General features: G+C 36.7%; 3 protein-coding genes across 3 annotated transcripts; 1 reads left to right on the top strand and 2 right to left on the bottom strand.

Annotated features, from left to right (window-relative positions):
* Positions 1-1,401: 1,401 nt before the first annotated feature.
* Positions 1,402-5,095, bottom strand: LOC116306648 (formylglycine-generating enzyme). The gene is made up of 7 exons (XM_031716726.2): positions 4,540-5,095; positions 4,387-4,461; positions 3,896-3,978; positions 3,541-3,663; positions 2,889-3,117; positions 2,636-2,695; positions 1,402-2,472 (listed from the first exon to the last, which is right to left on the bottom strand). The coding sequence occupies exons 1-7, from the start codon at positions 5,014-5,016 to the stop codon at positions 2,341-2,343; spliced, it is 1,179 nt and encodes a 392-aa protein (XP_031572586.1). The 5' UTR covers positions 5,017-5,095; the 3' UTR covers positions 1,402-2,340.
* A 28-nt stretch (positions 5,096-5,123) lies between these two features.
* LOC116306649 (NTF2-related export protein 2) lies at positions 5,124-6,733 on the top strand. Its single transcript, XM_031716728.2, has 4 exons — positions 5,124-5,177; positions 5,253-5,339; positions 5,732-5,879; positions 6,367-6,733. The coding sequence occupies exons 1-4, from the start codon at positions 5,160-5,162 to the stop codon at positions 6,522-6,524; spliced, it is 411 nt and encodes a 136-aa protein (XP_031572588.1). The 5' UTR covers positions 5,124-5,159; the 3' UTR covers positions 6,525-6,733.
* A 203-nt stretch (positions 6,734-6,936) lies between these two features.
* On the bottom strand, positions 6,937-26,499 carry LOC116306647 (uncharacterized). Its single transcript, XM_031716725.2, has 16 exons — positions 26,240-26,499; positions 24,095-24,263; positions 23,540-23,631; positions 20,740-21,603; positions 19,757-20,013; positions 19,513-19,677; positions 18,695-18,962; positions 12,763-13,034; positions 11,934-12,373; positions 11,132-11,306; positions 10,665-10,851; positions 10,233-10,277; positions 10,067-10,133; positions 9,869-9,918; positions 9,016-9,261; positions 6,937-8,584 (listed from the first exon to the last, which is right to left on the bottom strand). Exons 1-16 carry the CDS (start codon positions 26,325-26,327, stop codon positions 8,499-8,501), a joined length of 3,471 nt encoding a protein of 1,156 aa, XP_031572585.2. The 5' UTR covers positions 26,328-26,499; the 3' UTR covers positions 6,937-8,498.
* Positions 26,500-26,605: the final 106 nt, after the last annotated feature.

Genomic DNA, 26,605 nt, shown 5'->3' with positions numbered 1-26,605 from the left:
CTACATAAACACGGGATGCGGGTAATCGCGGTACGAATCGAGGAATTCACTTTAGACGGGTAATCCTCCGGTGGTCGTTGCGCTGGAACCCCCATCCCCTATACTACTTCACAGACTCCTATAAAAATTGGTAAAATATAATACTTCCCACCCAAATATCAGAAAAAAACTTTAACCAGTGATTATTAGACCTGTAAGGGTTATTCCAGTAAAGGTTTCAGCAGAATTAAAATTTGGATGATTTTCGTGCTGGTCCCCCTTTAATTATTGTAGAAAAGAATAAGGTCGATAAATGGCATAACACAAATTATAGTCATTTACAAATGGCTGAACATGAAATACCTGTAATTATACTTACCTGCGCGGCAGAGTAATAAATCGGATTCATTGTCTAAGTGAGTACATTTGCTAAGGCCGAATGTTTGAAGATGTCTGGTCACCACAAAATCTGTCTCGTTCATTTTTCCAAACTTCCGGTCAGCGGTTGAAAATGAGAACAACAACTTTAGATCAAGAATTCTTTCTTTCAAATATTCTCAAAATAAGCATATTTTTTTACTTTGTAGCCTTCAAAAGTTCAGCATTCATGTTAAATAACAGCTTACAGGTAATTCTGTCACGAAATACAGGAATTTTGAAGCTCGAAGAAACTATAAATGCTGTATTGCTTCGAACGAGAATTCGATGACTTGTGTATTCTGTTGTAATCCTTTATAGAACCACTTAACTATTGCTTGGATTTTAGCTCTTTACGACCAAGGTTAGTTCTCTAAATGCTTATTAAGTCTCCAAGAAACATTTCCTTGTGAAAATTTGGAAAGTTGAGCGCCACAAAAGTCACAATGAAACGATAAAGGTAGGTTGAAAATGACGAAAATTGCAAATAACCCATTGTTTACTTTGAATAAAAAATTTTTTTTACCGTGTTTGCAGACTAGAACATTATTTTTTTTACTAGAATTTTGTTATTTAGGTATTACCCTTCAACCTCTAATGCTTGTTTAGCTTATTGGCATCTTTTTGGTGCTAATTTTCGAAGCTTTGATATGGTTGAATTTAGGACATTTTGAATTTTAGGCCTTATAATTTGACTATCCAAGGACTAAAGATGATTGTACCCGCAGAGATTTTGCACGATTTGGTAACTTCAATGTTTCAGAAAACCTCCCACCAAGCCTCTATATTAGAAATGCAATACTTTTGGAGAACGACCAAAAAACATTTTGACCATTTTATCTTGTTGCTAAAACAGTTGATACATCGGTTACTTGAAGGCACGAATATTTCATGTACAAAATAACAAACTAACAATAATTGGTATTTTTCTAAACTAGAAAAGATACTTTATAATTGACGAAAGTTTTAAGGAAATTAAGTTTAACATGTATGAGAAACACAGCATTGAATTTTACCTTCGAGTGGGTTAAGTTTATTCCAAAAATTGGAAATTAAGGTCTCATAAAACACTTACCGTTTCCATGGCAACAATACATTTGGTGACCAAATTGTTATTGTTTTTGTGAATCCCATATAAAGGCCTACTCACACATCAAATTTCAAGGGTGGTCAAAAAATTTCATTTCCCTCTTTGCTTGAGTCTTACAGAGACCTACTCTTAATACCTATGAAAGATAGGGCGCTTGAAAACGACAAAAAACATTATTTATGTTGTGTAACTTGGTTTGGAATGATGACATTTAGTAGCACCGCGTCCGAGGCTGGAAACTGCGTACAACTTGAAGCGCGTCTCAATCTTCTCTTCCGTGTCGAATTTTCATGATTCTCAGTACAACGTTTCTAGTTTCAAAACTAACTCCATGCAGGAAACGTGTTGACACTATCTCTCAGCCATTCTGTGCTTATTAGTTATGTTGGATCCAGCTCTCCAGAGGCAACATTAAGCACCTACATGTTCTCCGATATCGGTCCTCGGGAGCTTCTTAGATGTTGTGCAGCATAGCATGGTTATCGTAGGTACTTGCACGCACGACTCAGATTATAAACCATTTCTTCTGGCCGCCTTTCCTACAAGTTCCCCATTCTTAGGAAGCAGGCAACCCCCTCAACAGGTTCCCATCTTCAGGAAGCATGTCTTACATAGGGCTCAAGATATAAGCCATATCAGGCCACCCCTTCAACAGGTTCCCCATCTTTAGGAAGCATGTCTTACATAGGGCTCAAGATATAAGCCATATCAGGCCACCCCTTCAACAGGTTCCCCATCTTTAGGAAGCATGTCTTACATAGGGCTCAAGATATAAGCCATATCAGGCCACCCCTTCAACAGGTTCCCCATCTTTAGGAAGCATGTCTTACATAGGGCTCAAGATACAAGCCATATCAGGCCACCCCTTCAACAAGTTCCACATCTTTAGGAAGCCTGTCTGCTGCACAGCGCATACCCAAATTAGAAGCAGTTGTATCGGCTGAATTCTGGCTCCTTGAAGCACTGCGATATCGGTAACAATAGGACTAGGAAAGATCAATGAAGTATAACAATGTATTATTACAGTTGCTCTTTATAACATTATGCTCCATGAAACTTTGGTACAAGTGGTACCCTTCCCTGGCTACACCCTGGTCAAGGGTGTGGTCAGTGAAGGGTACAGCATGTTTAAAGTAATATGTAACTTACTTTATGGCACATGTATGAGCCTCCTTTCTTGACTTTATCTTTTCCATTTGGAGGACCAGTCTAGTAACAGAAATGAAAATGTTCAAAATAGTCAAGGATAGTTTTTCACCATTAAAAAACAATTTTATCTGTAAGTTTTCTGCAAAGGATTGCTCAATGAGCAGTAAGAAATACCTTTAATGCTTCCTTTCCTTTCCTTTCCTTCCTTCTCTCCTACTTTTCATGAAAATCCTTCCATAATAAAGCAACTCACCGGGTTGTCTTGGAAATCCTTGGTATGTCTGGTGCTCCACCAGTCGGCGGTCCATTCCCACGCATTTCCAACCATATTGTACAATCCATATCCATTGGGAGGGAACGCTGTCACAGGACAAGTCCCTTCATAGCCATCCTTGGCTGTATTCTGGATAGGGAATTTACCTTGCCATAAATTGGCCATAAACTTACCATCATGTTTTAAGTTGTCACCCCAGGGATACAATCTAGATGGAAAAATGCTTGTCAAATATTTAGACAAAATTATTCACCTCTTCAATTTGTTCTATAAAATGGTATACATGTAAGAAATAGCCCCCTTCACAGTTCCCTGCGCCATCTTGAAAGGTAGCCTTACCTTTGAATCAAAGGGAGACGAACGGTGAGCTTGCAATGATAGAGACATGCGAATAATTGTCTAAGGTGTTAAAAAAAGGTCTCTATCATTGCAAGCTCACCGTTCGTCTCGCTTCGATGCAAAGACACAGCTACCTTTCAAGATGGCGCAGGGAACTGTGAAAGAGGCTATTGCAAGCAACATAGAATTGAAAGACATTTCACCTAATTCAATACACCTTGTTAACACATGAAAGCCTTAAAAGTGATAAAGTGTTTGACTGTTGGTGGATGGAAAGTTGATCTCAACATACGTGTCATCTGATCCACCTTTCAGAGCATACTCAAACTCAGCTTCAGTTGGAAGTCTCTTGCCAGCCCATTTACAGTATTCAACAGCATCATTCCAAGAAATGTGTAGGACAGGATGGTCCATTCTAAAGAAATGAAAACGAGAAAATATTAGCCTGTGTTATTTGGCGGTTTTGTGAAGAAGAAGACAGAATGCTTGTCCCTCCCCCAATCTTTGCAACAACACAGACCACCAAGCGACGTCCTTTTGACCGGTAATATTGAACCAGAAACAAAGTATGACCGAGCTAAAATTAATATGGCTGGTTATCATGACTGCAAATGACTGGCCATGAAGGAGTTTAATGTATAGTGTACCTGTCTTTGATATGCGAGTCTGGTCCTTCAGGTCTTCTCCAGTAAGCACCTTTAACTGGCAACCACCAAGGTGCTGCCGCAACCTAAACACAATATATATTCCAAAACTATACAAGTAAAATAGGAGTTTTTAATCTATATTGGTTAATTTATAATCATATCAAATAATGGTACTTATCTAAAGGATATCATTTTGTGTTGTACTAAAATTTTGAAGTTTCAATTGAGTTTCAGGGCTTACAATAAATAAATGGTCAGTTGCTGGTCACGACGACTAGCCAGATTAGTTTGAACTCTATCATACCGTGTTTCTGGCTCAACACTACTGTTCAAAATGACAGGCAATGCAAATATTCTGATTTGACATTGTCCAATGACCAGCTGTTATTTTAAGCCCTGACAGGAATTTGACCATGAAAATTCATGTTAAAGTTGAATGCAAATAATCCTCATTAATTATTCATAATTCAAAACTGTTAAAATATACTTACAGCCTGATGAATATTCTTTTGTGTTTGCTCACTGACTCTTGAACCAAGTACAAAGGAATCTCCAAATTTCTCTGCCTAGTGAAAAATACTTGTAAACTTCAAACCCCAACCGTCAGAGAGAAAAATCCATTGTGAGAGTATAGTTTTAGTTACCTCAGTTGTATATCCAGTATCATTAACAAACAGTTCAAACTCTGCATTGCTGACTTCATAAACATCCATATAAAACGGCCTGACACGGACTTTTCGTGCTGGTGCTTCGCCATCAAGAATAATAAAAGGTTTGTCTGTACCCATTGTGAAAACACCTCCCTTCAAATACACCATTTGATTCGTTCTCTTGTAAGTCGATTCACAGCCACTATTCTTCCCTTCTGGTGTTATATTTGAATCTCTTCTGTACTTATGGTCCCCAGAGTCTTCCTCATGACTAGTTTTGTCTCTTTTTAAACTCGAACAACCACATTTTTTATCATCTTTTGAAGAAGTTGTACAGTGGAGGTCCTTAGGGTTGGAGGAACCTGAGCAGGATTTTTCTTGGTCTTGTGAGCCTTGCGCGCAAAACAAAACTAAGAATATCAAAACTAATACCTTCATTATCTGCATATCTACAAATATTTCAAGAATCATCCAATATTATAATAAAAAAGGCTGTGATTCTCATTCAAAAAGACGACACATTAACAAAAATGAACCGACCGAGCGAGGTATGGGTACTACCGCGCCAACAGTAACTTGTTTCAGCGGAGTGTCCCTTTAGTCTAGAATCCAAGATGGCGGCCAAAAGTGGGGTTTGTGTCACTTTTGACCTCTTCTTCCTAATCTACGAAGATTTCGATATTAAGACATGATTTGCTTCATTTCAGGAAATGAGAGAAACGATTGAACAGGCGGCACAGGCTGGTGAAAGGTTTAGTGAGTTGTATTATCAGACATTCGACAAGAGTCGACATGTAAGTTTAAACTGCATATTTTAAGCTCAAAAGAGTGTTTTTTCTTTTTTCTTTGAAATCAGTAGCATCCAGACGTTTGAGTTTTGGATTCCATCAATTGCAATTTTTTCATGCTCAGTCTTGTTTCTTCAGAATACCCGACCATGCACCTTGAATTCGAAAAAAGCAAGTCTCCCCGATTAGTAGGGCACTTGTGCCCAGCTAGAAGAATTAGAGACATTAATAAAGTTATTATTGTTACATTAATAAAATTATTATTATTATTATTATTATTATAAAAACGCTATAGAAGAACAATAGGGGATTTAATAATAGTGTATACATACCATTTGGTCATTTGAAGACGTACCCTTATTTTTCTTAATAAATGCTTAATGTGAATTACTTTGCAGAAAATGTCCAAATTTTACTCTGCAAATGCTACCGTGTTGTGGAATGGGAATGTGGTCAAAGGAGAACCTGACAAGTTAATGGACTTCTTCACTAACCTACCTTCAAGTCAACACACATTACACTCTTTAGACTGCCAGCCAGTTACAGGTATTCAAACGATATATTCAACTTACATCAGCATAGAGGTTGTTTCAGGGTTCAATCAATAAGTCAGGGCACAGCTGACTCACAGATCTAACCCTGAAACAACCTCTGGGCTGATCTATGTCAGGGCACAGCTGACTCACAGATCAAACCCTGAAACGACCTCTGAGCTGATCTAAGTCAAGGCATGGCTAACTCACAGATAGAACCGTGAAACAACCTCCGGGCTGATCTAAGTCAGGGCAAGGTTAACTCAAAGATCTAACCCTGAAACAACCTCTGTACTGATCTAAGTCAGGGCACGGGTAATTCACAGATAGAGCCCTGAAACAACCTCTGGGCTGATCTATGTCAGGGCACAGCTGATTCACAGATCAAACCCTGAAACAACCCCTGGGCTGATCTAAGTCAAGGCACAGCTAATTATCAAATTGGATTGAATTTAGTATTTCATAAAAAAATTCCATCTGTATGAATTCATTTATTTCAGATCAAGCCATACCAGGCCATAAGACTATTCTTGTCATTGCTGAAGGATCTGTCAAATACGATGGACACAAAGTAGAAAATTTCTCACAGAACTTTCTTTTGACTGTTGAAGGAACAGTGTGGAAAGTAGCTAGTGACTGTTTTAGATACATAGAATGAACTAAAAAAGATATGAAATGTAAATACAATCCAACATTGTTCTATATACAATATGTTGTACTAAGTTACATTAGAAGATTGAGAGTGGAGAACAGATAGTGTTGGTACACTTCAGTTTTTGCCCAAGGATATCTTCAATTCTTGTTAAGAATATTTATTCGTAAGTACCAGTGAAGATCCATGGAATTCTAAAGTGTTTATACCCTAAAGTGGTTCCTTCTTCATATTTAAAAAAAAAATTCCTTGCATTGTAACCCTCCCTCCCCTCCACCTCCTCCTTCCCCCCGATCCAAACAACAGCCCTACTTTACTGCAGTTTTTTATGTCCTTAATTCTTGAGTCTTTCAAGATGTTCTAAATGATACATGACGCTGTACACTAATCACTCAGCATAAGACATCGGAACTTCAAATTACAATCTATTCTAAGAACTTTATTAACAAATATGCTTTTTCAAATCACTTGCATTCACATACAGTAACTATTTCCATGTCACTTTTCTATATTTCTATGATACATTTTATCATTTTATGCAGTCTATAATAACCAGAGAATTGTATCCTGACTAGAGAATCATGCGTCACACTTGAAGAACTTTAATCCTGAAAATTTAAAACTCATTCTCAAAGAACTTATATATGAGTTTGTTATACTGAAAAAAAGAAGTATATCTTTTCTAGCTTAGCACTTGCTCCTAAAGAAAATTTCATCTTGAGTTCAGCTTGTTTCCACTAGACGCTGTATTTTAACATTGATCAACTTACATTGTCTTGAAGCTCTTTTAAGAGAGAAATAGTTTGCTATGATTTGATACATAAAGGTACACGTAACCAGTCCAGCTAGATTACATACATATATCAGGGGCGTAACTAGGGATCTTGCAGGGGAGGTGCACAGGCAATGAATTGCAGAACCAAAAAAAAGGTAACCAAAAAATAGCAGAACCAAAGAAAAACATCAGAAACAAAAAAAGGATAATGGGTGAGTGATTCTTAAAAATGCTACAATATGCAGATGGAAAGTGGTCTTCATTTAATCAAAAAAACATTTACATGCAATTTTAAAGCAAAAGGAGATAGATGAGCGGACCTTAAGCTTTTATGGGCGGGGTGGGGGTGCACATGCACCCTGTGCTCCCCCTGGTTACGGCCCTGTATATTATTAAATATTAATTTAGTGCTTTACTCCTTGCTTAATTAGACTACTCTAGGTATAGGATATATTATACAAACGTCAACCTTCAGGTTTTTTTTTGTTTTTTTTTTTTTGATCAAACTCCTCAAAATCGGTGTTACTTGGTTAAATATGGTATGGTGTCGTTTGGATGTCAGACTGCGGGGGTGGGGGAGGGGGAGAACCTTACGAATCTTACATCACTCATGGTGATACATAACACCGAACGTAGAGCTATACTTATGTGTATGAAAAATTGTAAGTATGTGGAAACATTGATAATATTTTCAAATTTAACGCAACATTTATAACCATTGATTGACAGCATGCTCTGTTGGCAACATCATAATAACATTTTGAGATTGGTAGGATGGTGCAAGAGATATGTATGATATACGGATATGAATGTAAGTGATATATTGATCAAAAATACTACGATATAACCACCTCTTCAGATAAAACCTTAAAGGAACGAAATAGGAAATGCGATTTAGATGCGCAAGCGCGCATAAGTATACTTCGATTTCAAGTGAGGTTTTCTAGTTCAATCTTGATTCAGTTGCTTTACGAAATTCATGCGAAATAAATCATATTAGTACGCTATTTTTAGGATTTATCGAAGTTAATTCATACCAAAACAAAGACCCAACAGCAGCGCGCGATGTTGACGACGTGATGATTAAAATTGATGTAGAAAATGTAGAGAACAAGAGAAGCAAGGTAGAGGCGCGGCTTTTCTTGTGCTCTACAACAACGTACAGTATTAACTTATACACCACGTGCGCGATCAATTCATTTTGCTCAACCACAGCATTTCCACATGGCTTTTTGTACCCAGCTTTTTGTTCCTGCTGATCCACTTCGAAAGTAGATGCCGTTCTTGTTTGCTGGAGAGGAAAAAAAATGCAAATTATCAAAAAAGTATATCCACTCAGTAGAGGGAGACAACAAGAGGGTGCCAATGGTGTTAGTAATTAACTGACAATTGGCCATTAAAGAAATAGTAATCAACTGACAAATAACCTAAAATTATTAGTTAACAGCTAAATGACATTTCATTATTTTGTTAATATTATGGCCAGCACTCGTAATATTATTACAGTTTAACCGACATTCGGCCGAACAATTAGTAGGTAATTGATAATTGGGTATACCCACATTGGCACCCTTACACAGGGACATGAGTATATCTCTTCCAATAATGTGGAAATCCATCAATTCAAGATGGAAAAACTGACACCTCAGTTTGCAAATTTTCTCGAATCTGATTGGCTAACATTTTTTCTCAGATTAGCTTGTTATGGCTACTTTTACTTACCTCCATATTTGTTCGTGTTGGAATCAGACGAAACGATTTGCGGGTCACCCTCGTTAGTATGATTATCCTCAACGACCTTACGGTTTGTTTCAGCAGAAGTCTTGACTTTGGCCCAGTCATCAGGTGTTATAGCATACCAAGTATCAGCACGGGTTTGCTGCATCATGTAGGCACGTTTGTTGCTGCTGATTGCATACAGAGTCTCCCCGACATTGCCGATTATACGACCAACTTGCTCGTTTATGGCTGGAAATAATTTGATAGAGGACGATTTATAGATGTGAGTTACTGCAGGGTAAATTCATGATGATGAGGATGATACATGATTGAGAAGATACATGAGATATGATGATGAGGATATATGAAGTTGATAGTACATCAGCGATGATGATACATGATGATGATACATGATAAAGAAGATACATGATGATGATACATGATGATGATACATGGTGATGATACATGATAATGATACATGATAATGATGATACATGATAATGATACATGATGATGATACATGATGATGATACATGTTGATGACACATGATGATGATACATGATGATGACACATGATGATGATACATGATGATGATACATGATGATGATACATGATGATGATACATGATGATGATACATGATGATGATACATGATGATGATACATCATGATGATGCATGATGATGATGCATGATGATGATGCATGATGATGATGCATGATGATGCATGATGATGATACATGATGATGATACATGATGATGATACATGATGATGATAATGATAATGGTTTGATTGTTTCATATGTATCCATTGATTTATTACTTTCTGCAATAAGGTTTGTAACGGCGGGAACTTACCAACCCAGCTTACTCCAGCATCAGAGGTATAAAAGCAGCTGGTTCTGGCCCTGCATACAAAAGGAAAGATGAAACTAAATATGGAACTTAGGCAATGTTAGTGATAGCTTACATATTAATAATCTGTAAATACGTCCAGCTATATATCCAACATGGCGGATATTCATGACAAGTAATCTGTTCAGCTTTATTCCTTACGTGTTTTCGGAGCAGACAAAAAGTGTTTTGCTTTTGGGTATCAACAAGAATCCTCGCTTGTAATATTCTGCAGGAAGAAATAATAGAGGCGTAAGCCAATTGATACCGACGCGGTGCGGTGCGATGGGAACGTTGCGCTATAGGTCTCTAATTTCTCATATCATACCTGGAAGTGGCGAAGGTTCTTGCACTGGCGATTCCCTTGAAGGACCTAACATAGTAAAAGGTTATTTAAATATGCTGGTTTTTACTTAAGCAATATCGGAGTTCGACCTTTTCGACCTTTATATTTAAAGGTACCTTCTTTTCCCACCACACAAATATTACGCAATGAAACGCCCCCCGTTAGTTTTTAAGTTCATGCAGTGTATACTCTTAGGCCAATTCAGTTGGATGTTTGACGTTTATAGTCTAAATACATTCAAGAAAGGTTTTCATTTTCTCTTGCTAAGAGTCATTTTGTTCATACATGGACTGTATAGCGGTTGTCATAGGCGCCTTCGCAGTTCGACCCCCTTTTTTGTTCGACCCCGATAAGCTGAGCCACTGCTGTATTTGTGGTAGTGAATAGCGATAACATAGCGATAACAAGTTATACCTGGGTTTTGATAGTAGCAACAGACACCCGCTTTTCTGCTGAGCACCGTCAAGCCATCATGTCCGTAATACGTAACCTCAGCAACAGACGTAGCTTGGATGTCTCCTGGAGGCATTATATTCAAGGGATCGAGGGTGGCAAGGTACGAAAAACTCAACTCTTCTTTGAAACGAAGTTCTTTAATATCCTTCAAGAAGAATCAAGAGACATGAATTGGATTCACTATATCAGATAAACTGCAGATCTATTTCTTTAGCAGTAGCAGGAGCGGCAGCAGGAGCGGCAGCAGGAAGCGGCAGCAGGAGCGGCAGCAGGAGCGGCAGCAGGAGCGGCAGCAGGAGCGGCAGCAGGAGCGGTAGCAGGAGCGGTAGCGGTAGCGGGAGCGGTAGCAGTAGCAGTAGCAATAGCAGTAGCAGGAGCAGTAGCAGTAGCGGTAGCGGTAGCAGTAGCAGTAGCAGTAGCAGTACCTTCAGTTCTGGTCCTCCTGGTGTTTCATTATAAGTCATTCCGCTTGGGCTTTTGAAGATCTCTCTCCAGTATTTTACGTATATAGGTATCATGTGAAGAATCTTGACATTTTGTGCATGTTGCTCAGATAATGTAAGATCATGGGAGAGCGTTATGTTAAACTGAACATTGTCGCTGGAAAACAATAGAAAAAACTATATAAAAGGCTATCAAATAGTTGTAGAGTTTTGATAGCAAGTTGAATTACGAGAAAGAGTGAGAAAACGGAGTAGTTTCACCCTCATTATGAACGCTTTCCGGCAAAGAACAGAGAAGATTCTGCCATCAATGGCGCGCGAATCCAGAACGATTTCAAGGGGTTGGCTGTTAACTAGAAAGGCTATGCTTTATCCTTTATTATTTTTTAACCCTAAATGAGGGTGGCTAGCACTCCCTAACCCCCCTCCTCCTTCCACCCAATTTTGGATCCACCCTTTCACAATTGGACGTGCGCCTCGTGCGACTCTCACGCTTCTTTCGTGCTTAAGCAAGCTCCCGCGTGCATCCATGCCAGAACTACATATACGCACACTCAGCATTTACCATTGCTTGACTATATGAATACAAGAATAGAGCGTTTTCATTCACGTGACAAGGGGACCATATTGGTGTACAAAACAATAGAAGCTTTCTGAGCCTTATTACATAAAAATAAAGTTTAATTCCCGGAGAATAGAAAATGTATTGTTTTGGTACACCAACATGGCCGCTGTGACGTCACGTGAAAACGTTCTATGGAATCATAAATGGATTTAAACTCACTTTCTCCTTAAGTTTCCTTCGCAGCAAGACTGGGACGTGGAAGGTACGTAACACTTGGACTCCAGCTTCAAGACAGGCTTTGGGTCTGCTGACATGCAAACAGTGACAGCGGTCTCTCCAATCCACATCATGCGGCTTCCCCCTCTCACACCAACCGCTGGCCAGTATTTGGATCCATTGGTAACATTAGAATGATCATTCAAAATAACATTGAAGTTGAGAGAGATTTCATTTACTGAGGCGTTCGCGACTCCTACGATGCTCGTCACGGTTCCAAAATCGATCGTGCATCGGTCATACATTGTGTCGTTAACTGTTGACTTGCAGACCACGCGCTTGCTTTCAAGACTGGCTTTATTCATGATGTTTGCGCCAACTGTAGGGGAGGTGACTGATGTTATTGCCATTATAGGAGAAGAGCTGTTTACTGGCGCTATGAGCTGAGAAAAGAACGAGAATTTGATTCAGAATCAAGATAGGGAGAAGATAGAATGTGATATAATCTTACGAAAACGAAATTTGAAAGGGGGATGGAGTTTTTCTGCATTTGTTTGTGAAAATTAGAGTCGAAAATATGCATGAACAAGCCATACCATCCTTGGGTTTACTCTCGCCAAACACATTACCAGATTTTAGTCTTCTCTTACATATTAAAGATATATTGTCGCATCACCAGCTTAAATTCCACTCTAAAATAACAAATGTCTCTGACAATGAATTGTTTCAAGCACGACTTCACAATTGATTGCAAAAAAAGGTCATTCTTATGAATAACCAAGAATGGAAACAACCTGGATGGCATAAATATAAAGATAGATTTAAAACAAACCTCTACGAGAAGTGGTGTGTTCATCTTTCTCACCAGCACTTTGAATGCCAACTCGATTTCAGAGCCTACTTTGTAGCAGCTCAAGGGGTTTACGATGTTGAGTGTGATGATTGGCACTGCAGCTACAGCTGGTGGAACAGCTTTGTGTGTTGTAGTCATCTTGTTTTTATCAGCCAAATTTTGATAAGCGATCTGACAGAAAACATCGAGTTCAACTAATGGGTTTATGTTTTGTCGAACTTTCATGTTGAAGTTTCCTGTTATCTTTGTCCCTAGGGTTCAAGATACTAATCAGTTATGAAGGAAAGAATAAAATATTATGTGTTTTGTGGTTGTATCATCATTATGTATCATCATCATCGTATCATCATAATCATGTATCATCATTATGTATCATCATCATGTATCATCATCATGTATCATCATCATGTATCATCATCATGTATCATCATCATGTATCATCGATCATCATGTATCATCATCATGTATCATCGATCATCATGTATCATCATCATGTATCATCATCATGTATCATCATCATGTATCATCATCATGTATCATCGATCATCATGTATCATCATCATGTATCATCATCATGTATCATCATCATGTATCATCGATCATCATGTATCATCATCATGTATCATCATCATGTATCATCATCATGTATCATCATCATGTATCATCATCATGTATCATCATCATGTATCATCATCATGTATCATCATCATGTATCATCATCATGTATCATCATCATGTATCATCATCATGTATCATCATCATGTATCATCATGTATCATCATCATGTATCATCATTCATCTCATGTATCATCATCATGTATCATCATCATGTATCATCATCATGTATCATCATCATGTATCATCATCATGTATCATCATCATGTATCATCATCATGTATCATCATCATGTATCATCATCATGTATCATCATCATGTTATCATTCATCATCATGTATCATCATCATGTATCATCATGTATCATCATCATGTATCATCATCATGTATCATCATCATGTATCATCATCATGTATCATCATCATGTATCATCATCATGTATCATCATCATGTATCATCATCATGTATCATCATCATGTATCATCATCATGTATCATCATCATGTATCATCATCATGTATCATCATCATGTATCATCATCATGTATCATCATCATGTATCATCATCATGTATCATCATCATGTATCATCATCATGTATCATCATCATGTATCATCATCATGTATCATCATCATGTATCATCATGTATCATCATCATATATATCATCATCATGTATCATCATCATCATGTATCATCATCATGTATCATCATCATGTATCATCATCATGTATCATCATCATGTATCATCATCATGTATCATCATCATGTATCATCATCATGTATCATCATCATGTATCATCATCATGTATCATCATCATGTATCATCATCATGTATCATCATCATGTATCTCGATCATCATGTATCATCATCATGTATCATCATCATGTATCATCATCATGTATCATCATCATGTATCATCATCATGTATCATCATCATGTATCATCATGTATCATCATCATGCATCATCATCATGTATCATCATCATTATCATCATCAATGTATCATCATCATGTATCATCATCATGTATCATCATCATGTATCATCATCATGTATCATCATCATGTATCATCATCATGTATCATCCGATCATCATGTATCATCATCTGTATCATCATCATGTATCATCATCATGTATCATCATCATGTATCATCAGTATCATCATCATGTATCATCATCATGTATCATCATCATGTATCAGATCATGCATCATCAGGCATCATCATCATGATCATCATCATGTATCATCATCATGCATCAATCATCATGTATCATCATCATGGTACATCATCATGTATCATCATCATGTATCATCATCATGTATCATCCTCATGTAATCATCATCATGTATCATCCATCATGTATCATCATCATGTATCATCATCATGTATCATCATCATGTTATCATGTACGATCATCATGTAATCATCATCATGTATCATCATGGATCAATCATCATTATATACCATCAGGTATTCATCATTATGTATCATCAGCATCATGTATCAATCATCATGTATCATCAATCATGTTATCATCAATCTGTATCATCATCATGTATCATCATCATCCATCATCAATCATTGTATACTCATCATGTATCATCAATTATGTATCATATCATGTATCATCATCAGGTATCATATGTATCTCATCATGTATCATCATCATGTTAATCATCATCATGTAATCATCGATCATCAGTATCATCATCATAGTATTACCGATCATCAGGTAGCATCATCATGTATCATCATGTATCATCATGTATCATCATCATGGATCATCATCATGTATTCCATCATCATGTATCACCATCATGTATCATCATCATGTATCATCAGCAATGTATCATCGACATCATGTATCATCATACAGGTATCATCATCATGTATCAGCATCATAGTATCATCAATCATGTATCATCATCATGTATCATCATCATGTATCATCATCAGGTATCATCATCATGTATCATCATCATCATCATCATGTATCATCATCATGCATCATCATGTATCATCATCATCATGTATCATCATCATGTATCATCATCATGTATCATCATCATGTATCATCATCATGTATCATCATCATGTATCATCATCATGTATCATCATCATATATCATCATCATGTATCATCATCATGTATCATCATCATGTATCATCATCATGTATCATCATCATGTCATCATCATGTATCATCATCATGTATCATCAGTATCATCATCATGTATCATCATCATGTATCATCATCTGTATCACATCATGTATTCATCCCATCATCATGTATCATCATCATGTATCGTGTATCATCATCATATCACCATCATATATCATCATCATGTATCATCATGTATCATCATGTATCATCATCATGTATCATCATCATGTATCATCATCATCATCATGTATCATCATCATGTATCATCATCATCATGTATCATCATCATTAGTGTATCATCATCATGTATCATCATCATGTATCATCATCATGTATCATCATCATGTATCATCATCATGTATCATCATCATGATCATCATCATTCATCAGCTCATCATCATGTATCATCATGTATCATCATCATGTATCATCATCATGTATCATCACATCATGTATCATCATCATCATGTATCATCATCATGTATCATCATCATGTATCATCATCATGTATCATCATGTATCATCATCATGATTCATCATCATCATGTATCATCATGTTTTTTCATCATGTATCATCATCATGTATCATCATCATCATGTATCATCATCATGTATCATCATCATCATCATCATGTATCATCTATCATCATCATGTATCATCATCATGTATCATCATCATGTATCATCATCATGTATCATCATCATGTATATCATCATTATCATCATCATGTATCATCATCATGTATCATCATCATGTATCATCATCATGTATCATCATCATGTATCATCATCATCATGTATCATCATCATGTATCATCATCATGTATCATCATCATGTATCATCATCATGTATCATCATCATGTATCATCATCATCATCATCATCCATCATCATGTATCATCATCATGTATCATCATCATGTATCATCATCATGTATCATCATGTATCATCATCATGTATCATCATCATGTATCATCATCATGTATCATCATCATGTATCATCATCATGTATCATCATATCATGTATCATCATTATGTATCATCATCATGTATCATCATCATGTATCATCATCATGTATCATCATGTATCATCATCATGTATCATCATCATCATGTATCATCATCATGTATCATCATCATGTATCATCATCATGTATCATCATCATCATGTATCATCATCATGTATCATCATCATGTATCATCATCATGTATCATCATCATGTATCATCATCATGTATCATCATCATGTATCATCATCATGTATCATCATCATGTATCATCATCATGTATCATCATCATCATGTATCATCATCATGTATCATCATCATCATGTATCATCATCATGTATCATCATCATGTATCATCATCATGTATCATCATCATGTATCATCATCATGTATCATCATCATGTATCATCATCATGTATCATCATCATGTATCATCATCATCATCATGTATCATCATCATGTATCATCATCATGTATCATCATCATGTATCATCATCATGTATCATCATCATGTATCATCATCATGTATCATCATCATGTATCATCATCATGTATCATCATCATGTATCATCATCATGTATCATCATCATGTATCATCATCATGTATCATCATCATGTATCATCATCATGTATCATCATCATGTATCATCATCATGTATCATCATCATATCATCATCATCATCATCATCATCATGTATCATCATCATGTATCATCATCATGTATCATCATCATGTATCATCATCATGTATCATCATCATATCATCATCATGTATCATCATCATATATCATCATCATGTATCATCATCATGTATCATCATCATGTTCATCATCATGTATCATCATCATGTATCATCATCATCATCATCATGTATCATCATCATCATGTATCATCATCATGTATCATCATCATGTATCATCATGTATCATCATCATGTATCATCATCATGTTCATCATCATGTATCATCATCATCATATCATCATGTATCATCATCATGTATCATCATCATCATGTATCATCATCATGTATCATCATCATGATCATCATCATGTATCATCATCATGTATCATCATGTATCATCATCATCATGTATCATCATCATGTATCATCATCATGTATCATCATCATGCATCATATCATCATCAGTTATTACATCATCATGTATCCAATCATTAATCATCATCATGTATCATCATCATGTATAATCACTATCATCATCATTTAATATCATCATTAGATCATCATCATGCTATCATCATAATCATGTATCATCATCATGTATCATCATCATGTATTACTCATCATGTATCATCATCATGTATCATACATATCATCATCATGTATCATCATCATGTATCATCAATCATGTATATCATCATCATGTATCATCGATCATCATTGTATATCATCATGTATCATCATCATGTATCATCGTATCATGGTATCATCATCATGTATCATCATCATGTATCATCATCATGTTATCATCATCAATGTATCATCATCATGTATCAATCATCATGTATCATAATCATGTATCAGCATCATGTATCATCATCCATGTATCATAATATAATGTCATCATCATGTATCATCATCATGTATCATCGATCATCCTGTATCATCATCAGTATCATGCATCTGATCATCATATGCATCATCATCAGATATCATCATGTATCATCATCATCATGTATCATCATCATGTATCATCATCATGTATCATCATCATGTATCATCATCATGAATCATCATCATGTATCATCATCATGTATCATCACATATCATCATCATTTATTACCATCATGTATCATCATTATGTATCATCATCATGTATCATGTATCATGTACAATCATCATCGTCCTCAAAATCAGTGCCGCCAAAGAAGAAAAGATTTCCTTAAACAGCTAGCAACAAAGTAGTCAAATTCGAGTATGTTGCAATAAAAATCTTTTTCGCCGTCGAAATTTTGAATGTAAACTCCAAAAAAAGTATGAAAAGAAGTGGCTAAAATCTGCTAAGGAAATCTTATATGTTAGTGGCAAATAGTCTACATTACTATATATGTGAACCCCTCATATCTTGAAATGGTCTATTTTAAAGTGATATAGCTAATTTCTTACCTAGAGGAACATTTGCTACTGTTATGTCCGTAAGCATGGTGTCATTCATCTTCGTAACTTGAGTGACGGCGCCTCCAGTAGGAGTGTACGACGCTTTGACAAAATCAAGATAGGTTGAGTAGCATTTGACCACCGCATTCTTTGCATCGGCAGTTGACGTGTTGGTGTGATTACATTCAAGATTGAAGGAGAGTGTGTCATCGATAGAGAATCTAGTGGCAGCTGTGTCGTTTTGAGGAGTCAGTGCACAGGCCAGCGTTGGCTCAATCTAAAAAGAGATGATAGAAATGTGTTGTCGTTAAATGTAACATTCTAGAAGACTACGATGTCGTTAAAGGGTATTGGATATCGCAGAAACCCTTGAATGGGATGATTGGCCTTCAAACTTTAATTTGAATTGCTGGGTAAATGAATGGATGGGTGAGTGGAAGGCATGGCATGGCATGCGATGAATGGATGGATAAAATGAATGTATGGGTGAGTGAGTTGATGGAATGGGATGGGAAGAATGGCTGAGTGATGGTAAATGAATGGATGGGTGAGTGAGTTGAAGGGATGGCATGGGATGGGGTGAATGAGTGAATGAATGATGGAATGAATGGGTGAGTGAATGAGTGAGTGAGTTGAAGGGGTGGCATGGTATGGGGTAAATGGCTGGATAAATGAATGGATGGGTGAGTGAGTTGAAGGGATGGCATGGGATGGGATGGGATGGGATGAATGGCTGGATAAATGAATGTATGGCTGATTGGAAGGGATGGGATGCATGGATGGATTCTTTGCGCGCCTATTGTCAAGTTACATTGAAAGAAATGTACCTTTTTCATGTAAATGGCTTGTTGTGCCACATGCAGCATATTGGGTCCACTGCTTAGACCAGCTCCATTCCAATGCTTTGAACCATTTGCAAGCAAAGGATGATCCGTCAGATTGACCTTCCACTGTATTTCGATCTTATTGTTGACATCCGACTCAGCAGCCACCTTCGAAGATAAAACAATAAGGAACACTAGTTTATTAAAAGCTCATTTATTACTTCAAATATTAACAGAAACATCTTACCGTAAGGTTCTTGAAATCCAACGTAGCGCTGTCGAAAAAGGTAAGATCATTGGAGCTTTTAGTGTATTGCGGAACTGGATCAACGTTGCCACCAGGACCAGCGCCAATATTTGAGCCTTTGGCACTGATTTTTACATCTTGGATAGGCATGAAAGAGAAGTCGTTGATGGCAGAAGTCACTTCCACAAAGAGCGGGAAATCCAGATGCGGCATGTCGATGATCATACGGTATTGCAAACTGTCTTCAATTTCAAACACTACAATACAAAAGATGTAAATAAAAATCAATATATTGTAATCAAAAAGTAGGACATCTTGACATACAGTACGTGTGAAGACAATCCATTCGGGGCATCAAACTCTTAAGGTAGTAAACTTACAACAAGATGCGCAAAGTGTCTCATACTAAAAAATCGCAGTACTAGATCTAGAGAACAGATACTAAAGGTGTACAATAGAAAAGAATATGAATAACAATATTTAGTGCTATATACTATAAAAGGACCTTTAGACATCTTGTTGTGTTAGTAGTCATCGAAGAATAGACCTCATCGGCTCGGGCGTAATGTTTTCCCATTTTAGACCACGTGTCATTCTCGCAAGAACGTTTTACTTGAGTGAGAAACGCGGAAGCTTAGATACATAAGTTTTGCCGTCAAAAGTACTGACAATGTTGTTAGGGGCAACAGCATCAAGTCTTATTACGTCAACACAATTCAATCCAATTACAGTTTGTAGTTTGTATAGTTTTCATTTTGTTCCGTTTTATACATGATCTATAAAAACACTATATTTCTTTGCTAAGTGTTTGAATAACGTTATTGATATTTACACCAGTACAAGTTTTTCGCTTTTAGACTTGTCAGTGTAATAACCTTATGCCATTGCCACTAACAGCATTGTCAGTACTTGTGAAGGCAAGACTTATCTATCATAGCTTTTTCGTATCTCACTCAAATGACAATCGAGGTATCAATACTCACATGATTTTGAGGGTTCGGTTATTCGAGTAAGCGTGACCTTTGGGAAGACTGCATAGAGTGAAGGGCTAGAAGACACTGGGCTTATTTTGTAGTTGGTCGATGCCCTGGTACCAGTTGCTTCACAGACCATATAGAGGTTGGCCAATGGATGGATGGTTGACTTGACAGTTGTTTTAAAGATTACACTCGAAACACCGGCTTGAGGTAAAGAAATCACATTGAATGTGATTTCGCCATTTGAAACTGTATGCCCGCTGCTAGGCATACCCTTGCTGGCTACGTATTCAGACACGTTGAGAAATGTCGAGCTGCATTTGACTTGCAGGTCCGTGTCAGGTGCGAAGGTACTTGCGGACTGATTGTGTGACAAAGTTACATTAAAAGTAATACTATCCCCTGGTTTATAGAAAGTATTGTTTTGAACTTCAGGTTTGACGACGATTACTCCCGATGGAGAGGCAATCGGTGTACTACGCCTAACAATATGATGGTCTGCAGATCTTCGGTGTCTTTGTTTTAAGGCCGCAACATCAATACGTAAGATAGCAGTGTCCTTCTGCTGGTTGAATCCCTGCCCTTCGTTTTCTGCGCTCACGGTCAGGTCAAAAGAAGTACCATCGTGTGCTGTAAGACTCTTCGACACCCTTATCTTCCCAGAATGCTTTTCGATGCTAAAGAAGTCGTCTTCGTTGCCTCTAGTGATACTGTATACGATACTGGCACAAGGACAGGGAACCTCTTTGGCACACCTTTTTCTGTCTTTATCAAATGCACCAACAGTAAGAACGATGGCACCAACTTCACTATTGGCTGTTATCTGGGCAGTATAGGACTTCTGTTCAAACTGTGGTGGGTTGTCATTAGCTGCAAGAAAGCAAGCACACTCACACATAAGTACTGACGAACAATATGATTGAATAATGGTATTTGCATTAGAGTGTAAACCATACATCCATGAAATAGTACAAACTAATTAGTACCGACAAAATTGGGTCAATGAAAACAAATAAAATAGATGAGTTTAGTGCTATTTAGTTTTTGTTTGTTTGTTTGTTTGTTGTTGTTGTTTTGCTGTTTTGTTGTTTTGTTTTTTATGTTTTGTTTTTTATGTTTTGTTTTTTGTTGTTTTTTTGTTTTTTGTTGTTGTTTTTTTGTTGTTTTTTTTTTGCTGTTTTGTTTTGTTTTTTGTTTTTTTGTTTTGTTTTTTTGCTTTTTTTGTGTGTGTGTTTTTTTTTTGTTGTTTTGTTTTGTTTTTTGTTTTGTTTTTTGTTGTTGTTTGTTTTTTGTTTTTTTGTTTGTTTTTTGTTGTTTTTTTGTTGTTTGTTTTTTGTTGTTTTTTTGTTGTTTGTTTTTTGTTGTTTTTTTGTTGTTGTTTTTTTGAGCTATTTCTTGGATATATGGCTTGCACTTACTGACTATAGAACCCTTATATAGCATTGTAGACCCCTTGCAGCACTTTGGAATGCAGCTCAATCTGGGGGACAAAACACTGGTTTCAATTCTCAGGAGATTGGAATTCTTTTGTTTTGTCTTCCAGATCGAGCTGCTTTTACGCGTCAAATGCAAGCGGTCTATTGAATTAGGCAAGTGTTTAATACATACTTATTTCAATAAAGTTAGTCACCAAAAACCTAGAAAGCTGTGATTGCTGAGGTTAACTTGTAACTGGTAGAAGATCTCAATTCCATCAACAGTAATCAAGCGGTTGAAACATGTAAAATGTATCTACCATAATCCTTGTCGGTTTCAGCTTTGTAGCTTTTCAGGTGACTAACTTTATCGAAATAAGTGTTTAAAGCTTCAAACGCTAGAGTGAGGCTTTGCATTAGAATTCAAGACCGAAGGCCGCAAACCCGAAGTCTTGAATTCTAATGCAAAACCGAGCCCGTGCGTTTGAGCTGGTTTAAAATATCAAGTTCTAAGCCCTAAAATCCATTGTTTCGATGCAAAACACAAAATACTAAATTATAGTGAATTCAGAAAGGTAGATTACTGCGTTTGCTTTGTTCTTTAGGAAATAGAGTGCTTACAATATATCCGTGTAATTAAAAACCTATCCCGGGTTTATAATTCAACCCCGCTCTCCCCTGTTGATATCAATTCCGCCCCCAGCTTCAAATGAATAAAATTCCCCTTACAATAATACCCTCCCTAGTCTCCCTCAATCACCTGGACTGCGAGTAAGCCATCTAGCCAGCACGTTAATGGATGGCTAGATGGCATACTCGCAGTCCAGGTGATTGAGTTAGTCATATTTAAAGGTGTGTATAAACGCATAAATATTTATTACAGCTTGATTAATACTATCGTAGGGTAGGACTACTAGCCGACTGAATAAAATTTCCCTAACAATTGTGATCTCCCTAGTCTCTCTCAATCACCTGGACTGCGATTATCCCATCTAGCCAGCACGTCGGATGGCTAGATGGAATACTGTTAGTCCAGGTGATTGAGTTAGACATATTTAAACACATACATAATTATTTTAGCTTTATTTATACTATCGTAGGGTACGACTACCAGGGGACTGAATAAAATTTCCCTCACAATTATGATCTTCCTAGTCTCATCTAGACACAACCTTCTCTCAATCACCTGGAGTGCTAGTATCTCATCCATACACAACTCTCTCTTAATCACCTGGACTGCGAGTATCCCATCTAGACACAACCTTCTCTCAATCACCTGGACTGCTAGTATCTACACTAACCACAACATTTAAGAATCTTGGTTTTCCACCGAATTTAAGAACCTAGAAATGGATTTAGGGTTTGGTTGATTTTTAAAGCGATTTGATTACCTGCTTGATCACACGTTTTTCCTTCCCAGCACTGGTGACACTCACAACTATTACTTACGCATTTGCCATTTTTGCACTGAGACCTCAGATGTCTGGTAAAGAGAGCAATAAAATTAAAATAAAGTTCAAATAACGTACTTTTGACTGAATAGAGGATATTACATGGGCGCGCGGAGATACGAATTTTATCTTCGAGTGTTCAATTGATATCTCACGAGTGAGCGCAGTGAACGAGTGAGGTATCTAAATTGAACACGAGAAGATAAAATTCGTATCTCCAAGCGGCCATGTAATGTTCTGTTTATTATGTAGATATCGATGAAACTCAAATAAAACAAAAGCTCAAAAATTCTTTATTAAAATACGTTACTATGTCAACAGCGATATCTTCACGTGTGAAAGATATGGTATCTTCCACTGGTGAAAGATATCAAGTTTTCGACACTAGAGATGAAACTGATGAAAGAATCCCCGAGTGGGTTGTTTTGGTTTCCATTGTCTAGAACTAGCCTAGATTAGTTTAAACCTTTGAACGTAATGGAGTATATCACTCACTCTGCGCATTCGCTTTGGCATTTTTGACATTCGATTTCCAATTCCAGTGGGCTGAAGGATCTTACGAATATTCGTTTATAAAGATAGGCTAGACTGGACCAGGTGGATGTTCTTGTTTCTATACATTGGCAACCACATTCTCCTTCTTTGGCGATGTGGCACACTTCATCTGTGGAAGAAATTAGAAAGATTGAGCAAGATAATGGAGAACAAGAGATTAGGGAAATGATGGGAAGAGAAGAGAAGAGAAGAGAAGAGAAGAGAAGAGAAGAGAAGAGAAGAGAAGAGAAGAGAAGAGAAGAGATGGATCGCACGGTTTTTCTAGCTTCTCCGATTTACTTCTTCAACAAAATCCAACATGCTAAATTGATGTTTCATAGGCCGCAAATCTTTGAGAATCCTAAATTAACATATTTAGTCAGGAAAGGGGAAAAAAACTGAAAATGCAAATATAATTCAAAAGTGCGGGGGGAATTAATAAAGAAATGAGAATACAAGATAGACAGTTCTGATGCTGATTGAGTTTTTTTCAGAAATGTCGCTACCTTCGTCCCGATATTCTTATCCACCTTCTTAATACCACAAATAAATTAAAGTTAAGGCTTAATCCTAGCATTTAATTTACTTCGACCGTTTTCATTAAAATTTTTGAATCCACACCTGCAGATTCGTTGTAATTAGGCAGACCGACTTTTAGCTAGTTCAGTGACTTATACTGCTTTAAGGGAAGCAGAATAGATTCTGATTCTGACCAGCTATACTTCATGTATCTAAGATGGAGTAATATTTTTTGCATGTAAAAAGAACAGTCAGCCATGGCCAATTGATACACTGAAATTCGCCGTTACATCGTTTCTTTAGTTACCAATAACTGTAATTACTGTTTCATATTATGTACATTTTCACGAGAATTTTCAAGGTCGAAACTCAAGGCTACCGCTACAAGGGCTTTAGCAAAATGGTTTTGACTCTCGGTTATTTATAATTTATTCTTACTCTTTGATCGATCGACTGTTCAATGACCGAATTCGACAGTTCATTGATATCAGACATGCACCGACTTATTCCCTCCATGTTTCATTCACAGATCGCTGATACCACTGTTTTCTCCCCTACTGTTAGCAGCAATATGATCTAATACTTGCTAGCAAAACCGTTCCTGGCGTTATAATTATATTTTCTGGAAGAAAAACATAAGCAAATTTCTCTTCTTTTATCCAAACTTTATACAACCTGTATTGCATTTTCCCCCCAACAAAATGATCTAGTGAGTGAACGAACGAGTGAATCTGACGAAAAGCAAGCCGATGCCAATAAGAAAAAAAAGTTGAAGCGTTTAGTATATATATGCGTCATAAGAGTTCAGTTGCCATGACACTATTTTAAGAATCGAGGGAGACACGCTCAAAGTTAGGACTGAAATTTCTAATGCGTTTAAGTGATAAAACAGATAACTAACATAAGAAAAACTATCTTTTATTACTTTTGCCCTTTTCCCGTTACTTCAAAAAAAATTCATTCTCTAATGATAGCTTAAAGGGATAAACTCACAGTCATTGTCAAGTTTCTGCTTCCGAAAATTTGCATTTTGTCATAGAAACACTTTCTTAATTTTAATTTTTCTTCTTCAAAAAGTCAAAAAGAAGCCGGATTTTTTTAACCTGTAATTTCCGAAATAAAATTACGATAATTTTTATCTAAATGAAAACGGGGATTATTTTACTTGTCCAAGGATAATAACGGGCCAAAACTGAAAACACCTTTTCTGACAAGACAAATTTGCTAACAAAAACGTGGAGAACTTCAATTTTCACAACTAAAGTTCAATCGGAATTTCTTGGTGTATTTCGAAGGCGTTTGGTGCTACTTTTTTTGGAGCGAAATCTTCTCGTAAAGAAGCTTCTGGTTTCCTTGGTAAACATTGGGAAGTTCTCTCTTCGATCTCCGAATAAATGTTATTCAGCCATTGAATCAGATATAAAGCTATCAAAATTGAATAATATATAAGGCTAGTTTAGTAGGCATATAATCTTAAAAGATCGATCAAATTGCGGTTCCTAGAATTTGTTTGTAAGTTAAACCAAAAAACCTTGTGGTGTATCCTAAGAATATATGAAGCGAAAATTAGAAGTAGTTTGTACTTACCACCAACGGGTCTACTTTTTACCGCTCCAGCGAAAACAAACACCAGAAAAGATATAATCCCCCAGAAAAAAGCGGCTCGAAAGGTCATAACGAAGACAGCCTCACATTCGCTGAAAACTGAGGCCTCAAAATGGGTTGAAATCTATTCCCGCGAGTTTGCACCTGTCGTTGGAAAAAAACTAGATCCTTTCTTCGTCAAAACTGACTTCTGGTTTTGTTTACCGAGGTTTCTTCCTTACGATTGGGTGTCCCTGAAGTCTTAAAAATCGAATCTCATTTAGAATTCAAAGCTTATGTCAATACAAATTGAGATATGATAATAGCCCTGCTGGAAAGTTCACTTGGAAGATGAATTAATTGTTCGGT

Source organism: Actinia tenebrosa, unplaced genomic scaffold (genome assembly GCF_029948245.1).
Source record: "Actinia tenebrosa isolate PJP-AT-01 unplaced genomic scaffold, QUT_ActTen_1.0 PGA_scaffold6__47_contigs__length_16458017, whole genome shotgun sequence".
Classification (NCBI taxonomy): domain Eukaryota; kingdom Metazoa; phylum Cnidaria; class Anthozoa; order Actiniaria; family Actiniidae; genus Actinia; species Actinia tenebrosa.
This window is presented reverse-complemented; position numbering and strand designations above follow the sequence as displayed.